The sequence below is a fragment of the Salminus brasiliensis genome, chromosome 1 (genome assembly GCF_030463535.1).
Source record: "Salminus brasiliensis chromosome 1, fSalBra1.hap2, whole genome shotgun sequence".
Taxonomy (NCBI): domain Eukaryota; kingdom Metazoa; phylum Chordata; class Actinopteri; order Characiformes; family Bryconidae; genus Salminus; species Salminus brasiliensis.
This window is the reverse complement of record NC_132878.1, coordinates 14,843,077-14,861,728: the sequence shown is the minus strand read 5'-3', so window position 1 is coordinate 14,861,728 and position 18,652 is coordinate 14,843,077. Positions and strand designations below refer to the sequence as shown.

Here is an 18,652-nt window from a genome sequence, read left to right as displayed (position 1 = left end):
CTTTAGGAGAAAATGTTGTTTGTACATTTTTCTGGCCTACTTCACTTGCATGAACCTCATGAACCACATAGTGGACCACATGGACGGTTAACACTTAGAATCCACTCCAGACCTTTTATCTCCTTAATTTGTTAGGAAATAATGAGGGAACAGGTCACACCTGCCAATGAAACTGCTTATCAGTCAGTCGTCCAATTACTTTTGAGCCTGTGAAAATGGAAAATGGCCATTTGTATATAATTTTGTATATTTCCTAGTCAGTTAATGCAGTATTTTTTTATACCCCTAGTTTGAATGAAATAATTAATTATAAATTCACTGAGATGGTTACAAGTTTGCATCACTGTCTAAATTTGGACCTCATGGCCGTGACTATATATGTACACTGTATAATAAAAACCTCCATAAATTTCCACTAATCCCCGAAGAGTCGTGGTGATCTGAAATCAAATAGTTCAGGTAAGGTCTGGCAGCCAACGTCCAGTGTAGAAAAGCTTGACCCAGTCTGACCACAGGTCTGTGTCGAGAGCCAAGGGATATCTTTGGAGATTGTGGGTTTTCCCCTTCCAAAGTTTTCATTTACGATGTCTGTCAAAGCCCTAATTCTAAGATGTATAGCACTTCATGACAATGGAAAATAAATGTAAACATTATAAATTGGAAATGATTTCAGTCCCCGTCACAAAAGCTATAGGTGAAATGATTCAAAAGGCTGAAAAGACATGACTCTCGCTGATAGTCACTTTCCTTTTTATATTCAAATCATAATTTATTTTTTGCACTGCACATAGATTATGGTAATGCGTTCTGCACTTTGTAATAATGTTAATGTAATAATAAAATTACTGTAAATGAAAGAAATAAATTGTTTTGTCTGTATCAGCAATGGTCTCATCATTTCAATCATTATTCTACTGTACTGGTGAGTGTAGCAGTGAGTTTCTAAGATTGTTTTAACTGTACTGACGAATGTTAGTGTACTGGAAGTAAGGATTTTATTGTATGTTGTCATTATCTGTGACTTCATGCAAAACAGAGGGTGACACTGAATTTCCCCAAGTCTTACAGCTCTCTTGATTGTCCAGAGCAGATGTTATAATATCTGGGGAGTTTGGCTACTTGATTAATTAAATAACTATTGAGTATCAGGAATTCTGAAGAATAAATGCTCTTTGTGAACATGAAAAAAGGGACAAACACTGAACTCTCTAACAACCATTCAACCCATCACATCCCAGAAATGTTTCAGGGTTGGAGGTTTTGTGCTAAAATGGCGAATGCCTGTCTATGCTAGCAAACACTATTGTAAAACATGGTGTTTTCACTTTAGATATCTCTGCACTTTACACTATGCCAGTCATTTTTATGTGAAATGTGTTAACTAAGTTTTAAAGTAGGAACAAGGTTGAAACATTACTCTTCAAATGTTTAACCTAAAAGTTAAAATTCGAATATCTAGAGAAGTGAAGATGATCTTTTCTCTATTTGAATCCTGTAGTAAAAGAGACTTTTCCTCAAAAGGATCCCAGAAAGATCAAACCATTATTTTTACAGGGGGAGAAATGACAGTATTTCAGGGTTGGTTGAATGGGGGACAGCATAAATGCTGTAATATTAAGGAAAATAAAGTATGGAACAAAAAAGTTCATTATAATGTTAACTTCCAATAGCCTACCTAAATGAGATGTCAATTAGTGGGGACATGCCAACATTCTCATACGCAACTTTAAATATTTATTTTGTTTATTGTTTAAATATACATGCTAAAACTTGTTAATGTTAATGTGTGTCAGTTGCATTTTAGTGATTTTCCTAAGGGACATTTTCTGATTATGGACCATGTCCATGGAGCTGGGATGGGGGGTTATGAAAACTTTGGGATAGAGTTCTGGGCAGCCTGGTGATGGATGCATGGAGTCAGTGAGTTGTTCATTGAACTGTACATTTAATTAAGAATGGACCAATAGAAATGCTCCAAAATGACTTGGAATAAAAATGTTTTACAACTTCCACTGAAAGTTGTATATATCATATAATATACTGTTTATTTATTTAAATGTGATGTATTCTTCTCTTAACCTTTCTTCATAGATCTTGTGAAATTATTTATTTGGCCACTTGTAATGTTTCTGCTTTAGGAGAAAATGTTGTTTGTACATTTTTCTGGCCTACTTCACTTGCATGAACCTCATGAACCACATAGTGGACCACATGGACGGTTAACACTTAGAATCCACTCCAGACCTTTTATCTCCTTAATTTGTTAGGAAATAATGAGGGAACAGGTCACACCTGCCAATGAAACTGCTTATCAGTCAGTCGTCCAATTACTTTTGAGCCTGTGAAAATGGAAAATGGCCATTTGTATATAATTTTGTATATTTCCTAGTCAGTTAATGCAGTATTTTTTTATACCCCTAGTTTGAATGAAATAATTAATTATAAATTCACTGAGATGGTTACAAGTTTGCATCACTGTCTAAATTTGGACCTCATGGCCGTGACTATATATGTACACTGTATAATAAAAACCTCCATAAATTTCCACTAATCCCCGAAGAGTCGTGGTGATCTGAAATCAAATAGTTCAGGTAAGGTCTGGCAGCCAACGTCCAGTGTAGAAAAGCTTGACCCAGTCTGACCACAGGTCTGTGTCGAGAGCCAAGGGATATCTTTGGAGATTGTGGGTTTTCCCCTTCCAGGTCTAATGTGACCTTTGCACCTGGCAAACCATGCACTGAGCCAGTTGTCCTGTTCCCATTTTGGCTCTGTGACTCACCGGCTGCACTGAGTGACATTTAAATATAGGCATGGCGGCATTCCGAAAGGCGAGTGATGAGAGAGAAACAAGGGAGAGAATGAGATAGGAGGGGGCTACAGCAGATAAAAGGTATTAGTCCAGCATTTCAGCCTCATATGCTAACACTAACATGGAGTGATTTCAGTTCTCCACAGATAGAAGAGGACAGAAACAGGATAAAATCTTGCTGAGAGAATGTTTTCTGGCAGTCTGGTGAAAGACCATGACCTGTTGAAGCAGAAAGTGCAAGAAGAAGAAGAAGGTTATCCATGCTAAGTGAGCATGACAGCAGCAAGGGTGCCAGAGAGTCTTCAAGCCCTAGTTACCTCAGACCTGACCAGGAATATATGCAATCACATAATCCTTCACTGGACGGCCGTCCTGTTTAGGAACCAGTGAGATCTTGTGTCGATGACAAGTGTAAGCCTTCTTCCAACCAGAGTGTGCAGACAAGTATAGTGCCTGGAAAGTGGATCCACAACCTCCCATGATTGCGTCCATGTGTCCAGTCAGAAAGTCTCTCAAAGGATTCTAGTGCTTACATTCAGCACAAAGAAAACAGCAACACATTGACCATACGAAGGTAATGAATGACACAGCTAGGCTAGAACTAGCTCATCCCCAAGATTCCCCAAACATGTGTGAAAGCTCCTTTCCAGCTGATTCAATGGATGAGGAGTTTGTGCGTCTTGATAGCACCGGTATCTGCTCTACGTCTCATGGACAGAGTGGGAGTGTAACCCAGGAAGAAAGAATCGTGGACAGCACAGAGAGCTTGGGGCAAAAGATTATAGACCCTCTCTCTGCAAATAGCACGAATGGATCAGAGAACCAAGGCAGCAGTTTACGCAAAGGTAAGAACGAGTCATTAAATGCTACTGTTGACCCCCTGAGTTAGGCCAGAAGGAGTTGTTAAGGAAATTCAAATGCTCTAGACATCTCAAACATTAGACTGGTCTAACTTTGACCCATGGGCTATTATAGGTCTCAACACCCTTCAGCAAAAATCCTATCATGTATGTGTTCTGGACCAATTTATTGATTGTTATTTCAAAAGCTTCTCTTTTTATTTTCTGGCATCATTTAGAAAAGCACACTAACAATATTTCTAATAGCAAAATGTAAAAAAAAAATAATAGAAAGACTCTTATAATTCAGTAAATGTAAAATATATTGTGTCATAATATAATTTTTTTATATATTTTACAATATACAGATTTTGAAAATATTTAGAAACATATTATATTGATATTTTGAGAACTTCAATGTTTTACTATGGTATATATAGTATAACATATTCCACTCAGACTCGAACTTAAATGATCTTTTGGCTGATCCTTCTAGCATGGTATCTACCATCCAGGAAATGACCAGGGTCAAACATGGAAAGGAGACACTGACGCTTATGGAAAAACGCTCATCAGCTGTGCCATATGGGAATTTATCTAACTTAAGAGCTCTAAGAGTCCCAGTTATAGCAGAACCTCACGCGGCCAAAGTGGGAGTGTCTGGATCACTAGTGCTGTTTGTGAAAGAAGACCATGAACCAGTTTGTTGGATGGATAAACAGCTGCCTGTTTTTCTTCAGTAGAGATTAAGCTGGGATTTGATAGGGGGTCTAACTGGAAAAGCAATGGTTGACAGTTGTATGAGATACTGTTTTACCTCTGCTGTAGATCCACAGGTTGGAACAGGAGAGATATCCAAGAGAAGAAGACTTGAGTCAAGTGACCTGGGGGATGCGAACAACACAGGTCAGACTCAGCAATGACTACAGGGGACAAGTGGGTAGGCCACAGCTAAGGCCATGTTGTAAAATGAAATATTGAGAATAAGTTATTAAAATATGCTTTGATATATATCTCTATATTTAGAGTAATATATTAACATGTGCTTATTGTAAAAACTTGGTGTAGTCATGGATGATCAGTTATCGTTCTCAAGTCATGTTGCAAACGTAACTCGGTCCTGCAGATTTCTCCTGTACAACATCCAGAGAATTCGACCCTTCCTATCTAGAGAGACCACCCAGGTGCTTGTTCAGTCTCTCTTGTCACTTCCAGACTTGACTACTGCAACTCTCTTCTGGCTGGTCTCCCTCCGCGCACCATCAGGCCCCTGCAACTCATCCAGAATGCAGCGGCACGGGTCGTCTTCAATGTCCTTAAATTCAGCCATGTCACTCCACTGCTGCGTTCTCTTCACTGGCTTCCTGTAGCTGCCCGCATCAGATTCAAAACCCTGACGCTGGCCTACAAAGCCAAGAATGGACCAGCCCCTCCGTACTTGATGGCATTGGTCAAAAGCTGATCCGCACCTAGAGCCCTTCGAGCTTCAAGTACGGCTCGGCTCGACACGCCATCCCTCAAAATCCGTGGAACATAAGCGTACAGGCTTTTTTCTGTCGTTGTACACTGTATAATGCACTGTATTACACTGGCATTTTATTACTGGTTATATGTTCAAAACAAAAAGGTTAATACTAGTTAATACTAGTAGAGGTAGAAGTCATGAGGCAGGTATATTGATGCTGATTCAGTGCTGTTATAGAATGCAGGTATTTATGTATTTATGCAGGTAATTTCAAGTTGTTCTGTGATGAATAAATATTCAGTATGTCATTTAAAAAAAATAATATTTACAACCCTGTTATTTTACCACAGAATGAAACATGCTGATTTTCCATTTAATTGTGGTGCCTCTTCTAAAAACAACAAAAAATATATCCTTCATTAGCTGCTTTATGACACCTGCAAAAGCTTGCAGAAGTGCCATATTATAATATCATTTTAACAATTCATTTAGCAATTCTTGTTGCGTCTTAGCACAATGTGCTGTTAGCAAGCTGAAGAGATTGTAGCTGGTTAGCTTTTAGCCTTGCCATACTCACTTCCCTATGTTTGGCTTTCTCAAGTCTTACCAGGATAAAAAAAAAAGAAAAAATAGTGCGTTCCCTTCTGACATGTGTTTCACTCCAGTTTGCTTTCAAGAGAACGAACAATGGAGAAGAGACGTGGCTATGGGTCAGCGTTAGCTTTTAGCCTAGTGCAGATCCTTGTCTGCTTCTGCGGCTATCACTTTTTTGCATGTCTGAGCGTCCATTCTCCATTCTGGGGATGTGCTGCTCTCCAGTATCAAAAACACCATATTCTCCGAGTTGCCACTGCGCTTCACCAAGCTTTTACAAGGGCTTTCACTAATGGTATAGATGGATGTTAATGTTGAGGGGCTTAAATATCCCTGATGAAAAATCCGGATCAAGACCAGCTTTTGCAGGTAGCTGGTTTCGGATGGTCTAAGCTGGTCTTTGGCGGTCAAGGTAATTGAATAGCTGGTGCTGGTAAGCTAGCTGGTTATCCAGCTCTTGATCAACATAGTGTATGTTGCTGATCAACTAGCTTGGTCATGCTGGTCGACAAGCTTTGTCTTGCTGCTCATGCTGGTCCAACAGCTTGGTCTTGCTGGTCATGGTGGTCGATCAGCTTAAACAGTCATCCTTGGTCATACTTGGTTGTTCATCTTGGTCAGGCTGATCAAGGTTGATCAACAGTGTTTAAGGCTCATGTACCATACTTCCATGTACCCCACCCTCACTATTATTACCAATGAAAATAGTTTGACAATTCTAAGACATGTTTAAGGGGTTACAAAAAAACAAACGAAAATAAATCATGACTCCAAATCTGTTTTCTATTTTCCCAGATGAAGCTGATGAGAGAGAGACCCATACAGCCTCGACGCAATGTGAAAAAGACCCTCTCAACTGCAGTGATGTAACCACACCTCCAGCACAGATTCACAAGTTATCTGAAAAAGAGGACAGGGGGCCTGATGAGATGTCCCATTTGTATGTCACACAGACCGAAATCCAGAACATGATCTCCGATATCTTGGCTTCAGATTCTCAGACTGGAAAAACAACTAAAATTAAAGGACCTCCACCACCTATTCCAAAGAAGCCCAAGAATCCTTTTAGTAAGGTTGTTGCTACCAAAGCTTCACCGGATGTAGACAAGCCCAGAAAATATTCTGAGCTTCTTCTTCAAAACATCAAAACAGCAAGAAGAGATGCAGCATTAGAGTCCTCTCCCGAAGACTTTGACAAGTTCTCACCAAATCTCGACATGCTGGAATTCTGTCCAGGCACACCAGTTTCACCATCCTGCATGTGCATATTAAGAGGTTTCGACCCAGAAGCACTTCCACCAAGATTCCCAGATTTATATGGTGAAAGAGTGACAGCTGATATGGACTTTTGGACAAAGCCGGTTGACGTTCCCCGTGAAAAAGGACCAGGAAGTCAGATGAGACAAATATTACAAAAAAAAGCAAAAATAAAGGGCCCTCCGCCACCCGTCCCAAAGAAGCCTACAACTCCATTTACTCCTACAGAGACAGGCAATGTTCTTCCAACCACACACTTCATTTCAGAAGGTACAGATTGTGATTTAAGCTCTGAGGAATTTCATCACAAACCATGTTTACACAAAACTATGGCTGAGGACAAATTTGAATGGCCGTCAGTCACAAACAGAGATGTTCTAGCTGTTGATGGGACTCTGAGCACTGACTCATGTACTTTGGATGGAAATGGCCTCTCCAGATATAGACCCGTCTCTGAACTCATTAGAGAAACGAACCAGTCGCGAGAGAAGAGGATACATCAAGGTGGCAGAGCAAATGCAACGCAATCAAGGACAGATGATGGGAATCAGGCTATTAAAGCATTGCAGAAGACTTTTGATGTCAAAAAAGCTTCTCCCTCTCAAGAAGAAAAGAGACTGTCACAAAAGAAAGGTAAGGTAATATGTATTTTTATGGATAATTATTGACATGACAAAAAATGTATTTGCTGACTGTGCAGGCTTAAAACCCTGATAAGGGTTGTACAAGAAGGTAACAGTTTTTGATGATAATATAAAAGACTGTGCTGTAGTTAAACAGTTGAGCAGACTTTTTGTTTTTTTTTTGTTTTTTTTCAATATCCTGAATATTGTGTGTGCAAAAGAGGTATACCTGCAAATTGTGGAAATATTGGTTTATGTCCATTCACGGCATTTAGCTGACGCTCTTATCCAGAGTGACTTACAAGGTTACTCGTGTTACAGAGGAGGGCCAATGTAGTGTTAGGAGTCTTGCCCAAGGACTCTTATTGGTGTAGCAGAGCATAGTCATCCAGACTAGAGATATATATATATATATATATATATATATATATATATATATATATATATATATATATATAATTTTATATTTTAATCATGTTACAATAGGAACACATTATACACAATTCAACTGCGTTTCTCCATCCACCCTTTCTTTGAACCAAATTATTATCGTTGCTGCTGTTCCACAGTAATCCCGCTCTGTGCTTTACTGAAGAGTTTCTATGCCAGACATTAGTGCAGTTGGTCAAGCTCCAGGTTTGTCACATCATGTCACAGAAAAAAGTTTTAAAAGTGTAAAGTTGTTCTCAGGCTTCTAGATAAAATTAAAGTCCTGACACTTCCTAGACGAGGACAGAGGCCATATGATAATTCAAAACAGCTCAGGGGTGCATTAATTTTTTGGATCTCAACTCTCAAAATCTCAAAATGAATGGAAGTGATTTTTTCATTTTTTTTGTTCCACGTACTCTTTCTATTTTGAGCACTAAAGTAAAGCAGTATAAGCTCAAAACGTTAGTACACTGACAACTGACAGATGAGGTGAGCAACATTGATTTTCTTCATCTACAGTGGCATCTGTCAAACAGCATGTGAACAGTCAGTTCTTGAAGGTCAGTTCTCCCCGTGTAAAAGCAGGGGAAATGGGCAAGCGTAAGGATCTGAGTCACTTTGACAAGAGCCAAATTGTAGTGGCTAGACTTGTGATGGCTGGACTGGGTCAGAACATCTCCAAAACATCAGGCAGGTCTTGTGGGTTTTTTTGTGGTATGCAGTGGTCAGTATCTACCAAAAGTGGTCAAAGAAAGGACAACCGGCAACAGGGTTATGGGCACCCAAAGCTCATTGATAAAATCCATGGAGTCCACCTCACAACTTACAGGACTTAAAGGATCTGCTGCTACCGTTATGGTGCCAGATATTACAGGACACCTCAATGGTCAGAACTGTTGTAGCGGCACAAGGGGGACCTACTCAATATTAGGCAGATGGTACGAATGTTATGGCTGATTAGTGTATACCTAAGTGTGGCTTCCCTGTGTGTAACACTGTATATCCTTACATTTGCAGAATTTAGCTGATGTTCTTATCCAGAGTGACTTACATTTGAAGCATGTTACGCAGGTAGGAGAATGTAGTGTTAGGAGTTCTGGTAAAGAACTCTTATCATTGTAGTGTGGTGGTGTGCTTGCTTGCCTGGCCAGGGAATCAAACGCTGTGCTACACCAACCACTACACATATGCTGTATATGTATGGTCGGTGCATGTTAAATATTTACAAATGTGAGAGTAAATCTACAGAATTGTGTCTTCCTATGTGAAAATGATGCAGCGTTTTAAAAACACAGGCATGTGTGATGCAGATCACAATGTAGTGCACACATGTGTGACAGTGATTCACATCCGTGATGAAAAATGGGGAGCAACAGGCCAAAATGGAAGTCATCATCTTGACTGCACTTGTGCAGTAGAGCATTTTGGGCAGGGGTGGGAATCTCTAGGCACCTCACAGTCGATTTGATTATGATTCAGAGGGCTGTGATGTGAAGAAGCAAAGCAAAGCATTTGCAATCACCCACTTCCAATATCTTTTATTAATAAAACAAATGGAAGTGATGTGCCAAGTCAACTGGAAAGTAGTCCCATAGCAGTTTTGACGCAGTGGGCAACTTGATCGCCCACTCAGAGGCCAGGTTTAACATGTGGGCATAGCATTTCACATGTAGGAATTTACCCAGTTAAGCAGCAACGACCATGTTGGTGCGCAAAAAAGCAAGTAAACCCTGGTTCTCAATGATTGAATACAGACACAATTTTTTGGCAATAAAAGCTGCAATTAAGTCTATAATTCACTTGAGCCTTTTTTCGAGTTGAGTGGAAGCTTTGACAATGCTTGCCCAATGGTCCAACAAACAAGAAAATACATTGACTGCCATTGACTGCATAGAATCGTCAGTGGCATTTTAGGAACCAAAATATGGTAAAGGACCCAAACCTTGCACTTAAGATGTAGACTACATGCTTAATATTTTTTTTAGATGTCAATAGATGTAAAGACCAGCGAACTGTGTGGGAGCAATGGTAATGCTGTGATAGTAATGCTAATGGTGCAGTATTGATGTTAATGCTGCAAACAGTGATGCTAACGGCATTATAGCGATGCTGGGTGAGGCTGGCGATCTGTGCACTACTAATTCCATGGTAGTAATTTTGAGTCACTGTGCTATCACTACAAACTTTGACACACACATCAATGCCACAGTATGTCTTTGCACCACTTCCCTTTACAATAATATTTCAAGCAAGGAGGCCCAACCTCAGCTTACCTAAGATTACATCCCCTCTTGGCAGGCAAGAGACAGTCACTCACTCAGTTAATGCCCAGTTGTAGTTGCTTCCATACTCTAGCTTTCATGCTGTGCCATCCTGTGTATCTGTTATGTGTATACCACCTGTTTGGCGGTTTCGTCTTTTGCTTTCCATCAACATTACAGTATCAAGAATCAAGATGCATCTAAAAATCATTCCTAATGTTTGAAATGTTGGGAAAGTCTACAGTGTTCTCTCTTTAATCAGCATCTTTGTCAGTTTCTGAACAATTTACATTGGAATATCCAGGTCTGTGGGTGTTAGTCTGGTCGGTTTACTCTGGTCTGAGACATGCTCCCTTGTTTTGTGTTGGAGCCACATGCAAGAAGTATACTTCATCCCCTCTCAACTAAAATAACAGTGATGCTCAAACAACCTGAAAAAAGGGTAAGTACAGTTTTCATTTTATTTACACCTCCCAAATTCCACATATACCCAGCACACTAGCAGAAGCCCTCCTAGCTTTAGCTTTGGAATTGCGGTTAATCAGCATCTGGAGAATAAGCCGGGTGCTAGACTAAAGCTAACCCTACCAGACCCTACCACAATCTTTTCAGCTAGCCAACTGCACACCATGCCAACTGTTCACAAAGAGGGCCTAGAGAGGACTTGCTGTAAGACTTGCACAATGTCTCTCAAGCTCACTAGAAAATGAAAGTAAGCATGTTTCATTCTGAAATAACAGGGTTGTAAATAGGCTTGTTAAACAACAACTGCCCCAACCAAAATCCTGCACTGTTTATGCATCAAGAAGCAATGTAAAATACTCAATAAATGCATTTCTATGGCATTTTTTCAATAGTCTTGCAAGATGGGGTCACAAAAGTTTCAGTCTGCCTGAGATACTCACCTCCTCCATCTGTATCATAGTCTTAGTCATATACGCTCAATTAATCACTACATTTCTGCCTGTCAAACCTTTGATGATTTAACCCTTTTATTTATAATAAATCATTTAAATTATTTTAGTTGAAATTGTAGTCAAGTATAAAATATTTTTTTATGTTGAATGATTCTGATATCTATTCAGAACCACATTGTTTAAAACCGTAATCCAGTGAATATGCAATGTATTTATCAACAGGCCTCAAAACGTTGGACAGCTCTATCCCCTGTAGTTACATCAGAGTGAAGAAGACCACAGGCATTAATGTCAGAGGAAGAACATGACTGGATGTCCCGGTCAGCCACTGTGGCAACCAAAACCCAGGACGTCTGAGGAGTCTAGACCTCAAAGGTGAAGAGGGAGCTGTATGGCCTTCATCAGCTGTTATCTCCGAAGTAATTCACCCTGTCTGCCAGCAACCTGAGCAGATATCTGCCAGTGGAGACCCACAAGAAAGCTAAGGAAGGATACATGTACATACCTTGTAAAATTGCATAATCTGCAGTTCTCAACCTATTTTGGACAAAATCATTGTGATTGTATTATAAATAATGCCATATACAATGCTATATGGACAAAAGTATTGGGACACCAGCTCATTCGTTGTGTCTTCCTCATTCTCAACTCATCCCAGAAGTATTGGATGGCGAACCATCATTCCAGAGGACACAGGTCCACTGCTCCACAGTTCAATGCTGCGGGGGCTTTATGCCCCTCTAGCCCATGCCTGGCATTAGGCCTGGTGCCAATAAGTTCATGCTTATTTGCTCCAGAGAGTCCTATTCTTTCAGTGTTACTTCTCTACATCTGTGTCAGCAATGGATACAGGGTAAAGAAGCTTAATGCATTCAGCAGAAAGGGTATACAGTGGACATCCAGTGTATTGTAAGAATAATATTATGTGTGTGTGTGATGTGTGCAGCCATATGTATGGTACAATGGTCTGCCAGACAGTAAATATCACACTGCTAATAAACACAGAGCCTTTTAGTTTGAACTTATCCCAAATTTACCCAGATTCTATGGTGTGTTTTCAAGATATGCCAAAGACATTTCTAGATGAAGTTAGCTAGCATAGCAAACAACTAACCACCCTGCTGATGGTCTAGTGGTTAGTTCCCTGGTGGTCTAGTGGTTACTTCCCTGGTGGTCTAGTGGTTAGTCCCTGGTGGTCTAGTGCTTAGGATTCTGCGCCGCGGCCAGTGAAGTGTACACTGTACAGTGACAAATACGTGCACCTTTACTTTTCCCTTTTACCTTTGATGAATTCAGTTTAAGACCAGCTTTTACTGGTAGCTGGCTTCAGATGGCATAAGCTGGTCTTTGATGGCTGGGTGGTTAACCTGCTGGTCATCCAGGCAAAGACATACCATATACCTGTAAGCCAGCCATACCATGTACCTACCATGTATACCTAATCATCCTACTCATGCTGGTTGACTGGCTGGGCCATGGTCAAACGAAAACATGTGCTGGTCAAAAGCTATACTGCTCAACCAGCTTGTCCAGCTTGAGATGGTCAGGCGGTTGCAATATTTGCAATATTTAATTTCAGCTATTATTTAATTTTAGCTACCCTTACATGAAACACAGCTAAAATCATTACATTCTCTCAGGGAAGATGAAAAACACTGAGATGATCATACTGGTTTGGTTAAGCTGGTCATACTGGTGGACAAACGTGGTAAGGCTGGTCATGTTGGCTGGTCAACAAGCTTGTCTATACTGGTCAGCTAGCTTGGACAAGTTGGTCAACCACCTAGGGCATGTTGGTCAACCACCTTGTCTATACTGGTCAGCTAGCTTGGACATGTTGGTCAACCACCTAGGGCATGTTGGTCAACCAGCTTGGTTATACTGGTCAGCTATCTTGGACATGTTGGTCAACCACCTAGGGCATGTTGGTCAACCAGCTTGTCTATACTGGTCAGCTAGCTTGGACCTGTTGGTCAACCAGCTTGTCTATACTGGTCAGCTAGCTTGGACCTGTTGGTCAACCACCTAGGGCATGTTGGTCAACCAGCTTGTCTATACTGGTCAGCTAGCTTGGACATGTTGGTCAACCACCTAGGGTATGTTGGTCAACCAGCTTGTCTATACTGGTCAGCTAGCTTGGACATGTTGGTCAACCAGCTTGTCTATACTGGTCAGCTAGCTTGGACATGTTGGTCAACCACCTAGGTCATGTTGGTCAACCAGCTTGTCTATACCGGTCAGCTAGCTTGGACATGTTGGTCAACCACCTAGGGTATGTTGGTCAACCAGCTTGGTTATACCGGTCAGCTAGCTTGGACATGTTGGTCAACCACCTAGGGTATGTTGGTCAACCAGCTTGTCTATACTGGTCAGCTAGCTTGGACATGTTGGTCAACCAGCTTGTCTATACTGGTCAGCTAGCTTGGACATGTTGGTCAACCACCTAGGTCATGTTGGTCAACCAGCTTGTCTATACTGGTCAGCTAGCTTGGACATGTTGGTCAACCACCTAGGGTATGTTGGTCAACCAGCTTGGTTATACCGGTCAGCTAGCTTGGACATGTTGGTCAACCATCTAGGTCATGTTGGTCAACCAGCTTGTCTATACCGGTCAGCTAGCTTGGACTTGTTGGTCAACCACCTAGGGCATGCTGGTCAACCAGCTTGTCTATACTGGTCAGCTATCTTGGACATGTTGGTCAACCACCTGGGGCTTGTTGGTCAACCAGCTTGTCTATACTGGTCAGCTAGCTTGGACATGTTGGTCAACCAGCTTGTCTATACTGGTCAGCTAGCTTGGACATGTTGGTCAACCACCTAGGGCATGTTGGTCAACCAGCTTGTCTATACTGGTCAGCTAGCTTGGACATGTTGGTCAACCACCTAGGGCATGTTATGGGCACCCAAAGCTCATTGATAAAATCCATGGAGTCCACCTCACAACTTACAGGACTTAAAGGATCTGCTGCTACCGTTATGGTGCCAGATATTACAGGACACCTCAATGGTCAGAACTGTTGTAGCGGCACAAGGGGGACCTACTCAATATTAGGCAGATGGTACGAATGTTATGGCTGATTAGTGTATACCTAAGTGTGGCTTCCCTGTGTGTAACACTGTATATCCTTACATTTGCAGAATTTAGCTGATGTTCTTATCCAGAGTGACTTACATTTGAAGCATGTTACGCAGGTAGGAGAATGTAGTGTTAGGAGTTCTGGTAAAGAACTCTTATCATTGTAGTGTGGTGGTGTGCTTGCTTGCCTGGCCAGGGAATCAAACGCTGTGCTACACCAACCACTACACATATGCTGTATATGTATGGTCGGTGCATGTTAAATATTTACAAATGTGAGAGTAAATCTACAGAATTGTGTCTTCCTATGTGAAAATGATGCAGCGTTTTAAAAACACAGGCATGTGTGATGCAGATCACAATGTAGTGCACACATGTGTGACAGTGATTCACATCCGTGATGAAAAATGGGGAGCAACAGGCCAAAATGGAAGTCATCATCTTGACTGCACTTGTGCAGTAGAGCATTTTGGGCAGGGGTGGGAATCTCTAGGCACCTCACAGTCGATTTGATTATGATTCAGAGGGCTGTGATGTGAAGAAGCAAAGCAAAGCATTTGCAATCACCCACTTCCAATATCTTTTATTAATAAAACAAATGGAAGTGATGTGCCAAGTCAACTGGAAAGTAGTCCCATAGCAGTTTTGACGCAGTGGGCAACTTGATCGCCCACTCAGAGGCCAGGTTTAACATGTGGGCATAGCATTTCACATGTAGGAATTTACCCAGTTAAGCAGCAACGACCATGTTGGTGCGCAAAAAAGCAAGTAAACCCTGGTTCTCAATGATTGAATACAGACACAATTTTTTGGCAATAAAAGCTGCAATTAAGTCTATAATTCACTTGAGCCTTTTTTCGAGTTGAGTGGAAGCTTTGACAATGCTTGCCCAATGGTCCAACAAACAAGAAAATACATTGACTGCCATTGACTGCATAGAATCGTCAGTGGCATTTTAGGAACCAAAATATGGTAAAGGACCCAAACCTTGCACTTAAGATGTAGACTACATGCTTAATATTTTTTTTAGATGTCAATAGATGTAAAGACCAGCGAACTGTGTGGGAGCAATGGTAATGCTGTGATAGTAATGCTAATGGTGCAGTATTGATGTTAATGCTGCAAACAGTGATGCTAACGGCATTATAGCGATGCTGGGTGAGGCTGGCGATCTGTGCACTACTAATTCCATGGTAGTAATTTTGAGTCACTGTGCTATCACTACAAACTTTGACACACACATCAATGCCACAGTATGTCTTTGCACCACTTCCCTTTACAATAATATTTCAAGCAAGGAGGCCCAACCTCAGCTTACCTAAGATTACATCCCCTCTTGGCAGGCAAGAGACAGTCACTCACTCAGTTAATGCCCAGTTGTAGTTGCTTCCATACTCTAGCTTTCATGCTGTGCCATCCTGTGTATCTGTTATGTGTATACCACCTGTTTGGCGGTTTCGTCTTTTGCTTTCCATCAACATTACAGTATCAAGAATCAAGATGCATCTAAAAATCATTCCTAATGTTTGAAATGTTGGGAAAGTCTACAGTGTTCTCTCTTTAATCAGCATCTTTGTCAGTTTCTGAACAATTTACATTGGAATATCCAGGTCTGTGGGTGTTAGTCTGGTCGGTTTACTCTGGTCTGAGACATGCTCCCTTGTTTTGTGTTGGAGCCACATGCAAGAAGTATACTTCATCCCCTCTCAACTAAAATAACAGTGATGCTCAAACAACCTGAAAAAAGGGTAAGTACAGTTTTCATTTTATTTACACCTCCCAAATTCCACATATACCCAGCACACTAGCAGAAGCCCTCCTAGCTTTAGCTTTGGAATTGCGGTTAATCAGCATCTGGAGAATAAGCCGGGTGCTAGACTAAAGCTAACCCTACCAGACCCTACCACAATCTTTTCAGCTAGCCAACTGCACACCATGCCAACTGTTCACAAAGAGGGCCTAGAGAGGACTTGCTGTAAGACTTGCACAATGTCTCTCAAGCTCACTAGAAAATGAAAGTAAGCATGTTTCATTCTGAAATAACAGGGTTGTAAATAGGCTTGTTAAACAACAACTGCCCCAACCAAAATCCTGCACTGTTTATGCATCAAGAAGCAATGTAAAATGCATTTCTATGGCATTTTTTCAATAGTCTTGCAAGATGGGGTCACAAAAGTTTCAGTCTGCCTGAGATACTCACCTCCTCCATCTGTATCATAGTCTTAGTCATATACGCTCAATTAATCACTACATTTCTGCCTGTCAAACCTTTGATGATTTAACCCTTTTATTTATAATAAATCATTTAAATTATTTTAGTTGAAATTGTAGTCAAGTATAAAATATTTTTTTATGTTGAATGATTCTGATATCTATTCAGAACCACATTGTTTAAAACCGTAATCCAGTGAATATGCAATGTATTTATCAACAGGCCTCAAAACGTTGGACAGCTCTATCCCCTGTAGTTACATCAGAGTGAAGAAGACCACAGGCATTAATGTCAGAGGAAGAACATGACTGGATGTCCCGGTCAGCCACTGTGGCAACCAAAACCCAGGACGTCTGAGGAGTCTAGACCTCAAAGGTGAAGAGGGAGCTGTATGGCCTTCATCAGCTGTTATCTCCGAAGTAATTCACCCTGTCTGCCAGCAACCTGAGCAGATATCTGCCAGTGGAGACCCACAAGAAAGCTAAGGAAGGATACATGTACATACCTTGTAAAATTGCATAATCTGCAGTTCTCAACCTATTTTGGACAAAATCCTTGTGATTGTATTATAAATAATGCCATATACAATGCTAAATGGACAAAAGTATTGGGACACCAGCTCATTCGTTGTGTCTTCCTCATTCTCAACTCATCCCAGAAGTATTGGATGGCGAACCATCATTCCAGAGGACACAGGTCCACTGCTCCACAGTTCAATGCTGCGGGGGCTTTATGCCCCTCTAGCCCATGCCTGGCATTAGGCCTGGTGCCAATAAGTTCATGCTTATTTGCTCCAGAGAGTCCTATTCTTTCAGTGTTACTTCTCTACATCTGTGTCAGCAATGGATACAGGGTAAAGAAGCTTAATGCATTCAGCAGAAAGGGTATACAGTGGACATCCAGTGTATTGTAAGAATAATATTATGTGTGTGTGTGATGTGTGCAGCCATATGTATGGTACAATGGTCTGCCAGACAGTAAATATCACACTGCTAATAAACACAGAGCCTTTTAGTTTGAACTTATCCCAAATTTACCCAGATTCTATGGTGTGTTTTCAAGATATGCCAAAGACATTTCTAGATGAAGTTAGCTAGCATAGCAAACAACTAACCACCCTGCTGATGGTCTAGTGGTTAGTTCCCTGGTGGTCTAGTGGTTACTTCCCTGGTGGTCTAGTGGTTAGTCCCTGGTGGTCTAGTGGTTAGGATTCTGCGCCGCGGCCGGTGAAGTGTACACTGTACAGTGACAAATACGTGCACTTTTACTTTTCCCTTTTACCTTTGATGAATTCAGTTTAAGACCAGCTTTTACTGGTAGCTGGCTTCAGATGGCATAAGCTGGTCTTTGATGGTCAGGGTGGTTAACCTGCTGGTCATCCAGGCAAAGACATACCATATACCTGTAAGCCAGCCATACCATGTACCTACCATGTATACCTAATCATCCTACTCATGCTGGTTGACTGGCTGGGCCATGGTCAAACGAAAACATGTGCTGGTCAAAAGCTATACTGCTCAACCAGCTTGTCCAGCTTGAGATGGTCAGGCGGTTGCAATATTTGCAATATTTAATTTCAGCTATTATTTAATTTTAGCTACCCTTACATGAAACACAGCTAAAATCATTACATTCTCTCAGGGAAGATGAAAAACACTGAGATGATCATACTGGTTTGGTTAAGCTGGTCATACTGGTGGACAAACGTGGTAAGGCTGGTCATGTTGGCTGGTCAACAAGCTTGTCTATACTGGTCAGCTAGCTTGGACAAGTTGGTCAACCACCTAGGGCATGTTGGTCAACCACCTTGTCTATACTGGTCAGCTAGCTTGGACATGTTGGTCAACCACCTAGGGCATGTTGGTCAACCAGCTTGGTTATACTGGTCAGCTATCTTGGACATGTTGGTCAACCACCTAGGGCATGTTGGTCAACCAGCTTGTCTATACTGGTCAGCTAGCTTGGACCTGTTGGTCAACCAGCTTGTCTATACTGGTCAGCTAGCTTGGACCTGTTGGTCAACCACCTAGGGCATGTTGGTCAACCAGCTTGTCTATACTGGTCAGCTAGCTTGGACATGTTGGTCAACCACCTAGGGTATGTTGGTCAACCAGCTTGTCTATACTGGTCAGCTAGCTTGGACATGTTGGTCAACCAGCTTGTCTAT

At 41.3% G+C, this 18,652-nt stretch overlaps 1 protein-coding gene across 1 annotated transcript in view; it reads left to right on the top strand.

Moving 5' to 3' along the window:
* Positions 1-6,675: 6,675 nt before the first annotated feature.
* Positions 6,676-18,652, top strand: part of coro1cb (coronin, actin binding protein, 1Cb) — a 30,324-nt gene continuing 18,347 nt past the window's right edge. Inside the window, exon 1 of the mRNA XM_072672645.1 lies at positions 6,676-7,597. Within this exon, the coding sequence (XP_072528746.1) occupies positions 6,676-7,597 (922 nt within the window). The remainder of the gene's footprint in view (positions 7,598-18,652) is intronic.